This window comes from Macaca fascicularis, chromosome 3 (genome assembly GCF_037993035.2).
Source record: "Macaca fascicularis isolate 582-1 chromosome 3, T2T-MFA8v1.1".
In the NCBI taxonomy this organism is placed as follows: Eukaryota; Metazoa; Chordata; class Mammalia; order Primates; family Cercopithecidae; genus Macaca; species Macaca fascicularis.
Genome location: NC_088377.1, coordinates 103,026,477 through 103,042,005, shown reverse-complemented (window position 1 = coordinate 103,042,005; position 15,529 = coordinate 103,026,477). Strand labels below are relative to the sequence as shown.

General features: G+C 56.0%; 1 protein-coding gene and 1 long non-coding RNA gene across 4 annotated transcripts; one reads left to right on the top strand and one right to left on the bottom strand.

Moving 5' to 3' along the window:
- Window positions 1–4,480: 4,480 nt before the first annotated feature.
- Window positions 4,481–10,735, bottom strand: LOC123572343 (uncharacterized). 2 transcript variants are annotated; one of them, XR_012433213.1, is made up of 4 exons: window positions 10,195–10,735; window positions 9,089–9,357; window positions 8,536–8,631; window positions 4,481–5,606 (listed from the first exon to the last, which is right to left on the bottom strand). It is a non-coding gene; the product is annotated as an uncharacterized lncRNA (long non-coding RNA). The 2 variants fall into 2 exon arrangements; XR_006696868.3 differs by lacking the exon at window positions 4,481–5,606 and having other exon boundaries at window positions 5,856–8,631.
- EVX1 (even-skipped homeobox 1) lies at window positions 9,423–14,425 on the top strand. Of its 2 annotated transcripts, none has more exons than XM_015447370.3 (3): window positions 9,423–10,024; window positions 11,670–11,926; window positions 12,506–14,425. In XM_015447370.3, the coding sequence occupies exons 2-3, from the start codon at window positions 11,789–11,791 to the stop codon at window positions 13,046–13,048; spliced, it is 681 nt and encodes a 226-aa protein (XP_015302856.1). In that variant the 5' UTR covers window positions 9,423–10,024; window positions 11,670–11,788; the 3' UTR covers window positions 13,049–14,425. The 2 variants fall into 2 exon arrangements, with proteins under 2 accessions (XP_015302856.1, XP_005549977.3); XM_005549920.4 differs by having other exon boundaries at window positions 9,423–10,079.
- Window positions 14,426–15,529: the final 1,104 nt, after the last annotated feature.

Below are 15,529 nucleotides of genomic sequence, written 5' to 3'. Positions count from 1 at the left end.
TCAGGTATTCTTGGTGGCACCTTGGCCCCATACTGCCTAATTTACAACATTTGCTGTAAGTTTAATTTATCAAATAGCATCCCAGAGTAAGCCTGATACTAGAAAAATATGGCTGAAAGAAAAAGCATCTACATCTACAGCTACATGACTGAGACTTTTTTGGCTCCTACTAAAATCATTTGCTTTCTTTTTGAGACAGACTCTAGCTCTGTCACCCAGGCTGGAGTGCAGTAGCATGATTTCGGCTCACTACTGCAACCTCCGCCTCCTGGATTGAAGCAATTCTCCCTGCCTCAGCCTGCTGATTACAGGCGCCCACTACCATGCCCGCCTAATTTTTGTGTTTTTAGTAGAGACAGGGTTTCACCACGTTGGCCAGGCTGGTCTTGAACTCCTGAGCTCAGGTGATCTGCCCACCTTGGCCTCCCAAAGTGCTGGGATTACAGGCGTGAGCCACCACACCTGGCCTTCTCCATTTTAGAGCCAGCAAGCCAATCACATTTCAAGGCCTCTGTTCCCCTTTTGTGAAAGAAATCTCTAGGTAGGACAAGTTTTCCACCTTCCTCCAGCTCCTGCAGTTCCAGAGCAGTTTCTAACCTGCTGTCACAGAGTGAGGATTTCCATATCCTTAGGCAGTGGATGAATGACAGGATGAGTTAGAAGCTAAGTTAGATAATGGCATCATTAGGTAATAAGTTAGTGCACAAAGAGATACATGGAGGTGATAAGGTGGAAGGAGCAGGGGGTAACAGATGCAGAAATCTGTACTAGGGATTATTATCTTTTTATTTTTATTTTTATTTTATTGTTATTATTATTTTTTAAAGATACACTTTCAAAAAGCCATTCCAGGCTGGCTGCGGTGGCTCATGCCTGTAATCACAGCACTTGGGAGGCCAAGGTGACAGGAATACTTGAGCCCAGGAGTTCGAGATCAGCCTGGGCAACACAGTGAGACCCCCATCTCAAACAAATAAAATAAAAAAATAAAAATAAAGCCATTCCAGGCAGAATGGAGAATCATAGAAACTTACCAAGTCGAATAATGGAATTCGTAGGGCTGCAGTTCTTAAACTTGAGTGTGCATTAGAATCACTTGAAGGGCTTGTTAAAACATTGCTGGGCCCACCCCCAGAATTTCTGATTCAATAGGTCCAGAGAGGGGCCTCAGGAATTTCATTTCTAGTTAGTTCCCAGGTGACGTGGGGACCACACAAGGATCACTGTCATAGGGAATCTGAGAAGAGTTGCTGTAAGGCTGTCTTATTATAGAAATGGTCCTCAGACATAAGTCAGGCCCAAGAAAGAGTCCCAGGAGCTACAGAGATAGGAGTGTCCAGGGGCTCCCCACAGCCTGGACTTGCTGAGCCACAACAAATGGGGCCGACTAGTATATTGGTGGTATGATTGAACATATAGGCTGACCAGGCACTCTCACCCATGAGACCCTCGTTATCCAGACCTTGGCTGATGTGTAGGGGGGGAGTTTGGGAGAAGGTGTTCAGCGTTTCCTCTCAAAGGACAGGGCCAGGTGGGGTGGGGGTCGGAGGAAGGAGCTCACAGGAGAACCGCTTGTTACCTCCCCCCCCCACCCGTGGTTAATAACTGTCTAGAGAAGCCGTGGCTAAGGGGCTGTGACCCCACCACCCATCCCGCTTAGGGTCCAGCTCAGAGAGCGGACGCATAGGGCCGGGTGGAACTCCCTACCCAGTCAGGATCGGCTGCCCTCTGGGGTTGGGAGATTGGGGCCGCTGCTCCCGGTAGAGCCGCGGGATACGAGCCAGCGAGGATGCTGGGACGCGCCGCGACTTCCGCCTCTGGCGATCGGCAGTGGGGGGCGCACCAAGACAGCAGTTCGGGAGCTGCGCTTTGTCACCGAGGCGGAGAGGGGCGGAGGGCGCAGAAAGGGGCCACGGAGAAAGGACAGGGAGGCCGACCAGCTCCCAGGATGGAAAGGGACGCTCAGGGGCTCCAGGCAGCACCTGGGGCAAGGGGAGAGACTGACACTCCCGGCCAGAGCCCAGCCTGTGGCGCGTGCTTCAGTCCCGAGCCAGCGGCTCCCTGGCTTCTGGGCTGGCATCCCTCCTACCCTCCTCCCGCTGCAACACGCCCCTGATAGCCGGTCCCCCACCCTCTGAAACTCACCCGCACAGACTCACTGCCAGGCTTCTGGGCTGGGAGCGCGCAGTCCCTCCACGCCGTGGCGCCCTGCGGCCCCTCCGGGTGAGCCACCCGGCCCTCGTGCTCCGCTCCTGGGATACCAGCCTCACCTGGCTCCCGCGCATCGCTCACCGCCCGCGGGGTCGGCGGCCGCATCCGCCCAACCCACCTGGGAAGCGGAGCCCCTATCTGGGTCTTTCAATCATACCCAAGGCATCGCAGTTGTCTGGGTGTTAGGGAAAGCAGTCCTCGGTCCTGGGGCACGGGGTCAACGTCAAAGGAGAATCTGGCCCCTGGAGTCTGGACAACTTGGCGCTAAAATCCCCGCTCGGCCTCTTCCCCGCTGTGTGACTCTGAGCAAATTCCTCAACCTCTCGGAGAATCCGTTTTCCCGCTGCACGACGGGAGGGACTGTACCTCGTTGGGCGCTCCGAAGCTCAGTAGGAGGAGGATGGGGACTAGTCTGGGCCAGGAGGGGTCTCTAGGCAAGTCAGTCCCCAGAACTCCGCACAGAGTTTTCCATTTCACCGGAGGGAGAGGCTAGGCCCGCCCAACCAGTTGGACTTCCTTGCCTGGGATGGGGGAAGAGGGTGTCGGGGCAGTTCTCCCATCCCACACCTGGTAAACCGACTCCTCTGCTCCTTATTAAGCGCCACGAGTCTTCCAGGCCAGGGAGAGGGGAAGGGGCTTTGGCCTCCTCAGCTTGGGAACTGAGACAGAGGGTCAGAGAGCACACAGAGACAGAGAGAGACCTGCACCCGGGAGAAAGCATTTTGGGACCGTTGAGTTGCCCTCTACAACTCGACGGCCTGAAATGATGCCTCCACCCAGATTTGGGGTCCTGCATTCCCCTGGTTGGGTGGCCCTGACAGGCGCAACAGTGGGCAGGTTCCCTCTTACAGTGCACGGGTGGAAGAGGGTGGAGATGGTGCCCCATGGCAGGGGACCGGGAGTAGGGGGAACAAGGTGGTCAGGTTTGTCTGGACCTTGGATAGTCCAGTGCTTGGAAAGGATTTGTGTCTGTACAAAATCTATTAAAAACAAACAAAAGATCCTGAAAACATATCCTCCCCTAACCCCACTCCAATCTCTTCTCAATAATGGAAAGGAAGCAATAGTGTAATATGGTGATAATAACAGGACAGTTCCCTGGACTCTGGGTTCCCTTTATCACAAAGGAAGTGTCCAAGTCTTTTACAGAAGAAACCCCAGCGGGGTCATTCTCTCTCTGATGCAGGTCCAGAGCCTAGAGGTTTGGATGGAGATACATGCAGAACATAGAGGATGTCCCCAGCCAGGTTGCAGGTGTGGGCAGGCCTGGCCAGACTCTTGGGTTTTGCCCCTTGGACCAATCAATCCTGGAGGTCAGTTTGAAGGAGGTAACAGCCATGTAAGGGAAAATACCCTGGTAAAGCTCCTGGAGTATGGTGGCTCCAAGGGGGCAGGGGGTGGGGGATCTGGGAACTGAAGGCCAACTTCTCTGCCTCTGCATTTTCCTGGGAAGAAGGCTGATGGCTATGTGAAGGGGCCTTAATTCCTAAGAGGTTAAAACTGTCTGGGTGACCTTGGTGAGTCCCGCTCCTTTACAGAAAGGTTCTCAGGGTCTCAATGGATTGCAATGGTCAGCGAGGGACTGGGCTTTGTTTCTTAGGGTCTCCAGTATCAGCAGCTGCAGTGATGTTTCTGACATTCTGGCTTCAGGCCCTGAGACCCTTCCCACATGCTTGACCAGAGCAGTTCTCCTACCCTACATTCCTAAGGGTGGCTCTCCCAACCCCCTCTGTGAGTTAATCTAGAAATGAGGTAGAGGAGAAGAGGCTTTGGCCATAAAAATCACAAGTTGAATTTTTGGAAGGGAAGTCTCAGAAGGCAATGCTTAGCACCTTCCTAATGCTCAAATTGTGAGAGTGGCCTTTGAGCTGGAGGGAGGGGTTGAATCCTGATGCTCATTTACACATCAGCTTTCTGTCTGTGCTTCGGGTTTCTCAGCTACAAAATAGGGATGATTCATGCTGTCTTCCTCAGAGCCTGTTGTGAGGCTGGAGAGTTAATACATGTGAAACGCTTAGATCTGCGACTGCTCTTTTTTTTTTTTTTTTTTTTTTTTTTTTTTTTGAGATAGAGTCTCGCTCTGTTGCCCAGGCTGGAGTGAGTGAAGTGGCATGATCTCCGCTCACTGCAAGCTCCGCCCCCTGGGCTCAAGCCATTCTCCTGCCTCAGCCTCCGGAGTGGCGGGACTACAGGTGCCCACCACCATGCCTGGCTATTTTTTTTGTATTTTTAGTAGAGACGGGGTTTCACAGTGTTCACCACGATGGTCTCGATCTCCTGACCTCGTGATCCACCCGCCTTGGCTTCCCAAAGTGCTGGGATTACAGGTGTGAGCCAACGTGCCCAGCCTGACTGCTCTTATGCGGGAACTCTAGACTTCTAAAGGGATTTCTGTTTGCCCTCCTGGAAAAGCATGTGTGTGGTGTGGGTGAGGGATGGGGGTGGCCGGGTGAGGACTAGTCTGTCCAGCTCTGTGGGCCCTGAACCTTCCAGCTGTGCAGGTGCTTCTAAGGGCAGGCAGGACACTCTCTGAGAGGCCCATAGACCTGCCTAAACCCCAGCAAAGGCTGAGGCTTTGTGGAAGGTTGCCTTATGGAGAGTTAAAGCATTGCTAGGGGTTGAGGCATACCTGAAGGCCAGGAAGGGACATGGCCTTGGAAGGAAGACTCAGTCTGGTTTGACACTCAGCCATGACCTGGCCATCTGAGTCAAGACCACTGGTCATTTTACAAGAGGCCTTTTAAAGAACTGTTAAATTAAATGAGATTGTTAGATTAAATGAGAAATGGGTGTCAATGTTCTTTGTAATAAAAGTGAACTTCAGGACAATAATGATGAAGAAGAATCCATAGCATCTCTGCTAGGGTTGGGGAGGGAGATGTCTGAGCCTTTGGGTGCTTGGGTGTTGCAGAATTGCTCTTGGACACAAACAAACTGCATTGGGCCCTTCCAGTCAGTGGCTGATGTGGGGGCAAGCCTTGAGCTTGGGGAGGTCCTCAGCTGCCAGTCTCACCCTGGGTCCTCCAACCCCAGGATGGGCCAGTGGTGGGCATGGGGATGAGGACCAGATATCCTTAGCACAGGGCCAGGAAGCTACCACGCTGGCCTCAAGGAGCCCAGGCAGACAGGTGTACGGGCAGGGGTGCAGCAGGGCCAGCTGCCTCCCAGGACCTGAGAGGCATCTAGCTTCCTGTCCCAGGCACCTGGCCCTCAGTTCTAGGAAGGTGGAGGAGGGGGTACTCTTCGAAATCAGAGTTCCAGAAGCCGCAGGTTCCCCCTGTCTGAAGGAGAAACTGTTCCATGGTGTCTGCCACAGTTGCACAGCTACCACCGACTGTCTCAGCAGATTCCACTGCAGTGCAAGGAGGTGAGGGGAGTGGTCAACGCTGATCGACCTGCAAGTGTGAGATCCACTCGACCTTATTCCCCAGGGGTGCACCCACCAGGGGCACCAGGTTCCCAGAGGGACATCAGCAGCTGTCACGGCAGAAGGGGGAACTGGGTCCCAGAATTACCCACCTCCAGCTGTCCCCACCGCGAGGACCCAGCAGTCCGAGAACTTCGACGGCTGGCGCCCCCACCACTGGCTGGAAGATGACAGAGGGCCCAAGACTAATATTCAAGACAGCCAGACCACGCTTATGGTTTAGAAGGAAGCTCCCTTTGTTCTTACTTTTTAACCAAAGAGAAGCGAAAACATTTTTTTTCCTGATCGCGTTTTCACCAACACCTGAGCCGACAAGCCAGCTCCTGGCCCCGGGCGCAGGACTCCTCGCTCTCTCCCTTCTCCGGGCCCTGTGGCTGTTGAAAGGCCCGCTGCAGGCTGGGGAGGGCGACTGGGGCCATGGGCCGTCTCCCCCGAGCCAGGTGGGCAGACTGCGGAGGCAGGCCCCACAGGCGCCTCTTTCCTGAGCCCGGTTTTCTTGAGGAGCAAAGCTGTTCCAGCTGACCAGCGCGTCTGGGGGCCTAGACCCGGCTTCCGATTCCATTTAAAACGACCCGCGCACCTTATCTCCGTCGCCTCCTCGGGGTTCCCACCCACCCCCATCCCCACCCCCACCCCGGCCCAGGCCAGGCCAGCCCAGCCCCGGCGGAAGCCAAGCTGGGAGCTTTTGAAGTCCCGAGAATTTCAATCCGAGAGGAGCCGGCTGGATCGGAGCCCGTCGCCCGGGCGGGGAAGGGACTGGGGGCCTGCCGTGTGGCAGGTGGGGGATGGGTGTCCCCCGCCGCGGGAAATGAGAAGGCGCCGGGCCTGGAGCGGCCTCCACCTCAGCTGCTATCACCCCCTCTCCGCTGTTACGGGATTGCCCAGGCTTAATGGGGTTGTGCAAGGCTTCACTTGCTCTCGGAATTTACCTTCCTTCTCGAGCCGTGCCGCGAGTAACCTTCACGATACAATGATAATGACGTTATTAAATACTCCCCCCACATTCACCACCCAAAAAACCAAAACAGTGCTCTTATCCAGTCCTCTTTTTTTTGTCTTCTTTCCTTTAAAAACCCAACCACTCTTAATGTGACGTTGATGAAAGGATGCTTTTGGAAGAAGTGACATTTGGTTAAAACGTTTTCCCCCTAATGCGCCGGCGGAAAGGGGCGGGAGTGGGGGTGGTTCCCTAGGCTCCTAAGACTGGCGAAACAGTCAGCTTTGAAAGGGCGGGGCAGAAGTCGAGAGAGGGCTGGGGAAGGCTTTGGGCTGAGGGGATGTGTCCCTGAAGCTTCAGATCTGGAGCCCAAGGGAGGCAACCTCCCTCTGAAAAGCCTGTCCTCAGCTCCATCCAGCCCTCTCCCCGGGATATAAAAGCCCTGCTCTGTTGGGCCCGACCCAGGAACCAGACTAAGTAGTGCTCCTTGATCTCTCCTACTCGGCTTTCATCTCACCCAGAGGAAAAGGGGATCAAACAGAGGATTCTCATTGAATGCAGAGCTGGGGGTGGAGTGGGGAGCCAGGAGTCCCCCTGAGGACCCAGCCCCCAGGAGATGGGGGCAGCAGGCTACCCGTGAGAAAGCGAAGTGCTCAAGAAGGAAAGGAGGGTGGGCACCACCACCAAGGCCCAGTGCTGGAGGACCCTATAAAGAGTAGGCAACCTTGGCAGCTCTAAGACAGATGCCCAGGGGGCTTGCCATTGACAGCAAAGAGAGCAAGCCAGGTGTTCCCTCAGGCTGTGGCTGCTGGTAGGGAGGACAGAGCATGATAGAATCCCTGGACAGCTCTCCAAGGCAGCAAAAGGTTCCACGATTTGACTCCCCCACACTCAATTGCTCCTCTCACATCTAAAACGTTTCCCTGGATTTTGGAGCTAGCAGTGCTCAGCACACAGTGGCTTCAGGATTCCCAAACAGTGGAGATATCTATGTGGATACCACCTTCTGGATCCCGCTGCCTCTGCCCCCAGGCAAGATTAATGAGCATCTTCTTAGACTGAAGGAGAAGTGGAAAGCCAGAGTGGAGAGAAAACTGTCTTTCTTTGGACTCCTTACTTCCTCTACCTTCCTTAACCCTATGGATAGGAAGATGGAGGAGAGAAGCAAAGGGAGAAGAATACAGAAGGAGAAACAGGAGGAGAGAAAAGTAGGAGATAACAGACAAAAAGGTCATGGAAGAGGACTTACCTGTAAAAGCTGGGGCTTTGCTAGGGACATGGAAAGAAGGGAGGTGCTGGGCTGCCCTTTGCAGCTGGCTGCCTAGGGCTGGAAGCTCTTGGGGAGGAGGTGGAGAAAGGGAGATTGAGCATAGAAGGTGCCCACCTCCTGCCCTCAGCAATGTGGGGATAGACTCAGCCCACCCACCTGGCCCCAGCACACTTGCTTGGAGCTCAAAAAGTGTCAATTTGTAGGAGTTCTATTCAAGCTTCTTCCCTGGGAGAGGAGCCAAGAAAGGCCTATGGCCGCCCCCAAATATCAAGTTCCACAACCCCTGCCCCCACCTCCTGCCCTTCATCAGAGCCCCTACTTACTTGCTGTTTTAGGGCATTTTCAGCGACTTCACTCTCTTCTACCTCAAACACCATCCACTTTTGGAGACAGGGACCACTGCCCCTGGGCAGGGACTTGGGAGAGGACTTTATGAGCCAAACTTCTGTGAACCCCAACCTTTTTGTGCTCCGGGAGGCTGAACCCCTGCCCAAAACACTGCGGTGAAAGCTACTGCCTTCTCCCAGCTAGGGGCCTCCAGTACTGCCACAGCAGGGGCCGCATTTCCTGGGGCCTCTCCATTTGGAAAACCTCTTTCCAGGAGAATTCGTTGATTCTGAACGAATATCTTAAAATATGGGCTAGGAAAAAAAAAAGACAACTCTTAGAACCTCTCCCCACCGAACATACCTGGAGTGCAGGTTAGGCCCAGGCAAACGAGAAAGCGACTTCTTCTAGGAAGAGCCCTCTCAAGATGAAGCCAGGCTGTGGAAAACTTAAGGCCATCTAGATGGGAAGGAGGTATTTAAAAGAAATCAGCACACACTCTTACAGCAGCCAAGGCGGGTCTTTAAATTTAAAAAAAAAGTAAGGTATTTATTTCTTGTCCCTTGGGGAAGAAAAATAGCGAAGTTTGGTTCCCAGGAGTAAGGGGACAGAGGTGGGTAGGGAGAAGGAGGAGAAGAGAGGAAAAGATGGCCCAGCCTCAAGCTCTCCAGTCAACTTGGGGCGGGGGGATACATTTTTCCGTAGCTTGTAAAAAGACTTTTCAGCCAGTTTGAGGTTAGCTGCCAGGGGCAGACAGTTGTAATAATGCCGACAGAATTGAGGCTTGTAAGCTGGGCTTCACACTTCTAAAATGCAGTTATGGATTCTTTCATCGGTGTTAGATCAAGGCACCAAGTTAAGAAAACAAAAATCAAAACAACAATAAAAGAAGAAAATCAAAAGCGTATTTAATTACCGAGTCCCGCTGCCCCTGCGGAACTCGCCGCTCGCGTTAAGCTCTCTTTTCTTTCTGCGGAATTCCATTTGCATCTCCTCTGCCTGGGTGTCTCCCTCTCTCAGTGTGTGTGTCTCTCTGTCTGTTTTCACACTCTCCTCCCCATTCGAGCGAGGCCCACACCTGGCGCATCACTGCCGAGCCATTAGCTGCGGGTCTCCTTTCATCTTCGCTGTGGCAGACGTTTCTATTTATCCACTTGCGCTCGCCGAGTGGCGTCACCAGCGGTACTGTAATGACGATTGCAGCAGGAGGATGACAGCTTAGAAAGAAGAGGGCAATGGGGCTTCCTCCCAGAGGCGGTGCGGCACAGAGGAGCGCTCGCATCACAAGGTGACCCTAGCTCCCCACCGCCACCGCCGCGGTCGCGGTACGGACCTCGCTCCAGCCGCTCTGCGCGGTCCCAGTAACCCGGCCTCTCTTTCTCCCTCTTGCAACCAAGATCCGTCCGGCCGCTGGAGACCCAGGGAGCCGGGGTTAGGAATTCACTTGGGGCTTTTCCCTCCCCTACCGGAGAGCCCCGGGATGGAGAGCCGAAAGGACATGGTTGTGTTTCTGGATGGGGGTCAGCTTGGCACTCTGGTTGGCAAGAGGGTCTCCAATTTGTCCGAAGCCGTGGGCAGCCCGCTGCCGGAGCCGCCCGAGAAGATGGTGCCCCGTGGTTGCCTGAGCCCTCGGGCCGTCCCTCCGGCCACCCGGGAGCGCGGCGGGGGAGGCCCGGAGGAGGAGCCGGTAGATGGACTCGCAGGCAGCGCGGCGGGGCCGGGCGCCGAGCCCCGGGTAGCCGGGGCCGCCATGCTTGGCCCGGGACCCCCGGCCCCCTCCGTCGACAGCCTCTCCGGCCAGGGGCAACCCAGTAGCTCGGACACCGAGTCGGATTTCTATGAAGAAATCGAGGTGAGCTGCACCCCGGACTGCGCCACCGGGAACGCCGAGTACCAGCACAGCAAAGGTAGCCACCGCGCCCCTCCGCTCCTCGGGCCTCCCATTGCGCCCACCCTTCACTTCGGCGCAGGCCAGGAGGAAGACACTCCCTTCCCCTAGGGCAGGATGGCTGGGGGACCCACCTGAGCAACTCTCCCTGCTATCTGCGTTCTGGCGGGGGTCTCCTACTGTGTTCTGGCATTGGCGGACTAAGGGTGACAGCAGTGCCTTGAGTGCGGGGTGGAGTGGGCGCGGATGCAAGTCCTGGACTTGGGGGAGTCAAAGCTCACCCCAAGCCCCCAGTGTTTCAACTGCTCGGGGAATGCTTCAACTGCTAGGGGAAGACACTTTCCCCAGGCGAGGGCAAGATCAAACGCCAGTCCGGGCAGTTTGTGGCTGGCGGGGTGTAAGAGGCATGGAGGCGCGGAAGCGAGGAGTCCATAAAGGACCGTAAAATTGCGGCCCACTTGGGGCAGCCCGGGTGCTGCAGCCCTCCGACCAGTTTGCACGTCGGTCAGAGGTCCAAATTACCTTGTCACTTCCCGGGCTTGGCGGCGCCAGGTCGGAAATGGTCCCAATGGTCTAATTGCCTTTGGTCTCCGGTTGCATTTGAAAAGGCAGAGATCGGGTCCTCCCCCCTTCCCCTTTCCTTCCTAGTCCCACTTCTCCACCCAAAGGAAAAGGAGCTGCAGGGGGCTGGAGCCCCACCCTTCTCAGAGGTAGGCCCAAACGGGGGCTGGTTTAACTGGAGAACGCCTCCCCACCAAAGGCTAATGGGAAGGGGGTGGATAGCTCCGAAGGGAGTTTCCCTCTGTGCCAACAATCCACCTCCCCAGAAGGGGGTGGAAAACTGGGGGTGGGGGCGGAGAGGGGAGCCCACCAGCAGACACTCCTCCATAGAACTGCAGGAGTGGGTGGAAAGAGCCTGGGAGGGAAGAAAGACCACCCCCTGGCCTTGGCAGCCAACACCTTGTTGAGTACCAGCGCCTACCCCTTACTGTCTTATCACCAGTTTCACCCAGCCTCCTTCCCACAACCTGCCCTCAGAACAACCTGCACTTCACTCACATATACTAAGGTAATAAATAAGGTACTCAACATGCCTTCTCACTCCAGCCCTGCAATACATGGAACCTAGCACACATTCCCACACCTGTTCTGGCAGCCTGGCACACATAAGAGCAAGGAAACTCTCTGATTGCTCAGCATACTACAATGCACTTGACCCAGAGTTTACAACGCTCTAGCACAAAGGTGCATCTCAACTCATGTGCCTGTCAGAAGTGCACACCCTTGCCCACCCCTGCCAACGGGAGGCAGAAAGTTCACCTATGCCCCAGGGCAGGTGGAAAGGGCGACTGGGAACCCCTGTATCCAGAATGCCTTAGAGGAAGGGAAGGCCTCCCCAAAGACGTCTACCTACCCAATCAAGGGCAGGCCCTTATCTTCCCTTCTTGGGTTCCCCAGAGGCCGCAGTACCCTAGCAGAAACAGTTATTGGAGTGGCTGACAGGGTGTCCCTTCCCAAATCACCCTCCCACCTTAGGCCTACAGCCCCACTTCAATGGTGTTTGTGTGTCTGTGTCTGTACACGCCTGTGCTTTGGACTCGCTGTGCAGGGTCCGGCTCCGAGGCGCTGGTCGGCAGTCCGAACGGAGGGAGCGAGACCTCCAAGAGCAACGGCGGCGGTGGCGGGGGCGGCTCGCAAGGCACCCTGGCGTGCAGCGCCAGTGACCAGATGCGTCGTTACCGCACCGCCTTCACCCGAGAGCAGATTGCGCGGCTGGAGAAGGAATTCTACCGGGAGAACTACGTATCCAGGCCGCGGAGATGCGAGCTGGCGGCCGCCCTAAACCTGCCGGAAACCACCATCAAGGTATGCGGGGTCCAGGCTGGGGAGGCGCATGTGCACCTACTTAGCGGAAAGTAAATACCAACTGCCCACTCCCTAAACCGCAGGCCAGGAACCTGGGCCTGGGGTCTCCCTGCCCAGCGCGTGCAGATTGACTCTCGTGACGGCTCCTAGGCAGGCATTGCTGCCGTGTGGTTGACTCTGTCTCTTTCCTGGTTAAATAGACAGGGGGTGGGAGTGGGGGGAGGGGATAGAATGCCTGTGCGGGTGACAAGGTAGTTTCTGGGGACACGCTGTCTGCGGCCGCAGACCAATTGAGTCCACGTCCTCTCACTGCTCCTCCCGTACACACACCGGCCTCTGGCACCCCGGGGCCTGGCCACCTGGGCAGAGGGAAGGAGGGAGCGGGCTGGAGTCACTCCCCAAACCTCTCTGGAGGGATTCCAGCTCCAGGTGGTGGTGGTGGGGTCCGTCTCTACCCAGCTGGTGTCTGCTTTGACTCTTCCTGCCCTATGAACACTGTCCCCGGAGCGGGACCAGACTTCTGGCCTCTGACTATCAGGCCGAGTCCACCTGCCGAACCTGCTCCGCTCCTCTCCCCAGGTATGGTTCCAGAACCGGCGCATGAAGGACAAGCGGCAGCGCCTGGCCATGACGTGGCCGCACCCGGCGGACCCCGCCTTCTACACTTACATGATGAGCCATGCGGCGGCCGCGGGCGGCCTGCCCTACCCTTTCCCGTCTCACCTGCCCCTGCCCTACTACTCGCCTGTGGGCCTGGGCGCCGCATCTGCTGCCTCCGCCGCCGCCGCCTCGCCCTTCAGCGGCCCGCTGCGCCCGCTCGACACGTTCCGCGTGCTGTCGCAGCCCTACCCGCGGCCCGAACTGCTGTGCGCCTTCCGTCACCCGCCGCTCTATCCCGGGCCCGCGCACGGACTGGGCGCCTCGGCCGGCGGCCCTTGCTCCTGCCTCGCCTGTCACAGCGGCCCGGCCAACGGGCTGGCACCCCGGGCTGCCGCCGCCTCGGACTTCACCTGTGCCTCCACCTCCCGCTCGGACTCCTTCCTCACCTTCGCGCCCTCGGTACTCAGCAAGGCCTCCTCCGTCGCGCTGGACCAGAGGGAGGAGGTCCCCCTCACTAGATAAGGGGCCGCCGGCCGGCTGCCGGCTCCAGGACGCCCGTGGGGTCACCCCCAACCCCCGGGACTCAGCCTCTCGCTCCTCGCCCCTAGGACGCCAAGCGGGAAAGGAGAGGGCGGAAAAGGACCAGCGGGATCCGGCCGCGAGAATTGGAAAGCCTAGGAAGTGGCCGTGGCTGGCGCGTTTGGGGAGCAGGAGTGGGGATAGGGAAGCAGAGGTTGAGAGACCTTCCTCCGGGGCGGCCTCCGGACCCACTGCCCCCTACCAGGGTCGAGGCTGTAGCTCCAAAGCTAAACAAAACTTAGCAGCAACAGCAATCAATATCCGGCCCCTCGGCCCATCACCCTCCATCTCACACTCCCTTCTCACCGGGCCCCCTCTCCCCAGCCAAGGCCCAAGCACTGGAAAGGGAAATTGCTGTCTGTCTAACAAAATGCTGTGTATGCAGAGCAGGTAGAGATTAATCTTTGCCAACCTTTCCAAGGCATGACAAGGGGCTGGTGGATGGCAACATACCGGTCATTTGGAGGAGAGAGTGAGAGATTATTTACTACCGGGGAGAATCCGGCCCCTTGGCATGGAACCTGGAGCCTCGACTACACAGCATCTTCTGGATCTGGCGTCTGCCAGCACCAGATCTCCTTCCTCATTCCCAGCTTTGTGACACCTCTCAACTTGCAGCACCATCTCTCCCTGCCCCCACTTTTTTGTTGGCCAGGGAGGCTGCAGATGCCCCAGGAGCCCTTTGCCGCTTCTATGAGCCCAAGCCTTTTTTTCCCTGGGCCCAGCACACACCCTGATTAGCAAGTGATGTGTGCGAGGAGGGTTTGTGAATGTTGAATGTGTAATAATGATCAACACGGAGCTGGCCACTGAGCCCAGAGCTGGAGCTGTTAACAAGGCGCCCAGGGAAGAGCTTAGGGAGTGAGAACTTCACCTCCCTCTCTCAGTATCTGGCGGTAAATTAGAGGCAATTTTCATCCTTTGCTTGTTCACCTTCACTTCACCAGGAGCTTTCTGGCCCTACCCTTTGCATTGGGCATTTTACAACTTTTTCTCATTTTCTTCCCAAGCTACCACTGGAGCTTGACTTTCAGATACCAGTGGGAGCCTTCTGCCGATTCTGGGGACCCTGTCTGTACCCTCCACCAGGGTTTGTTTAGAGCCACTCCCAAATCCTCTCTCCCACACTCATCCTTTCAGCCAGTTTTTGAGGAAGAAGAGAACGTGTACACCCAATGCAAGCTTCACCCTGACTGAGAGGGAGTGGTTCTTCCTGTAGGGAATGAATTTGGTTTGGTTTGGGGTTTTCCTTTGAAGCCCAAAGAACTTGCTGTTATGATTCGTTAACCATATTGCAATAAAAGCTGGACATAATTCTCACTTTAGCATTTTAGCTTTTGTGGCAGCAGGCAGCTCTTAATTGACTTTTAAAATTGCTAGTTTAGCCACCATGGGTTTGAGTAGGAAAGGAACCAAAAGATGGACCCACAGAGTCTTCCAAGCCTCTGTCATTGGTAGGCTCCAAACAGCCATTGCATGGAGATGGAGAAGGCAGGCTCCAAGCTGCCCTGGGGTGCATGTTTCCTTAATTTTGGGTATGTTGGGAGCCTTTCCTGGGTAAAGTGGCAGCTGAATGCTGCCAGGGGCCCACTCCTGTGGTTTCTTCTCCAGCTGTTCCAATCCTTTGAGCGACTGAAAGGGAACCCAGGTTGTGGTCTCTGAGCAACCTGCCTCCACCCCAGCCCAAAGGGAGGTGAGTGGGGCAGTGGCAGTGGAGCCTGACTACTGCAGAGAGCTGAGTTTTCTGGTCAAGCTGGGTCCACACTTGAGGGTGGAGGACAGCAGGGAGGAAGGCTTCTTGGTTGGGATCATCTTGGTCTGAATTGTCCTCAGACTGGAAGTCATCTTGAGGGTGGGATTCTGAGGGATTAGGACAAGAGGAAAGGCAGTGCTCAGAGGCTACCTTCCAGCCCCCACCTGCACACCCCACAGGAGAGCCAAATGTGGCTGGGTATGAAGTTCCACTCAAACAGGGGAGAGATGGGACCCTTCTGGGAGTCCAGGAGGCTCTGGATTGCACAGACACGAGGGGTCCTCTGCCACTGTATCTTCCAGCAGATAGAGACTCCTCAAATGCCCTCCTCCCTCCTTGGGTTCCACAGCAAATCCTCCTGCACACAGTAGCTGGTGCCCTCCCAAGCAAATTGTGCCCTGAGGTTTCCAGCACCCCCTCCCCTGCAGCCAAAAGCTCCCGAGTGCCAAATCCCGGTAAATTTTGTGGTTGCTCCACGTTGGGCAGAGATTGCTTGTGACAGGTAAATGGGCTGCGGGTTGCCTTAATGCCAGGCGTATTTTCAGTTAATAGGGAGGGAAAATGAGGTGTCTGCAGCGATATTGGAAAGTACAAGATCGATGATCCGGCTTCGTGTCCAATCAGCAGCCTTTAATTGACTGTATTTTCTGGGTAATTGAGCCTCTCTTCCT

What these genes read in the sequence shown, in the direction of transcription:
- EVX1 (XM_005549920.4), top strand. Translation starts at nt 9,653, where the DNA reads ATGGAGAGCCGAAAGGACATGGTTGTGTTTCTGGATGGGGGTCAGCTT. An exon ending in CGAGTACCAGCACAGCAAAG is followed by an intron (nt 10,080 to 11,669) that starts GTAGCCACCGCG and finishes CTCGCTGTGCAG; the next exon opens with GGTCCGGCTCCGAGGCGCTG. An exon ending in TGCCGGAAACCACCATCAAG is followed by an intron (nt 11,927 to 12,505) that starts GTATGCGGGGTC and finishes TCCTCTCCCCAG; the next exon opens with GTATGGTTCCAGAACCGGCG.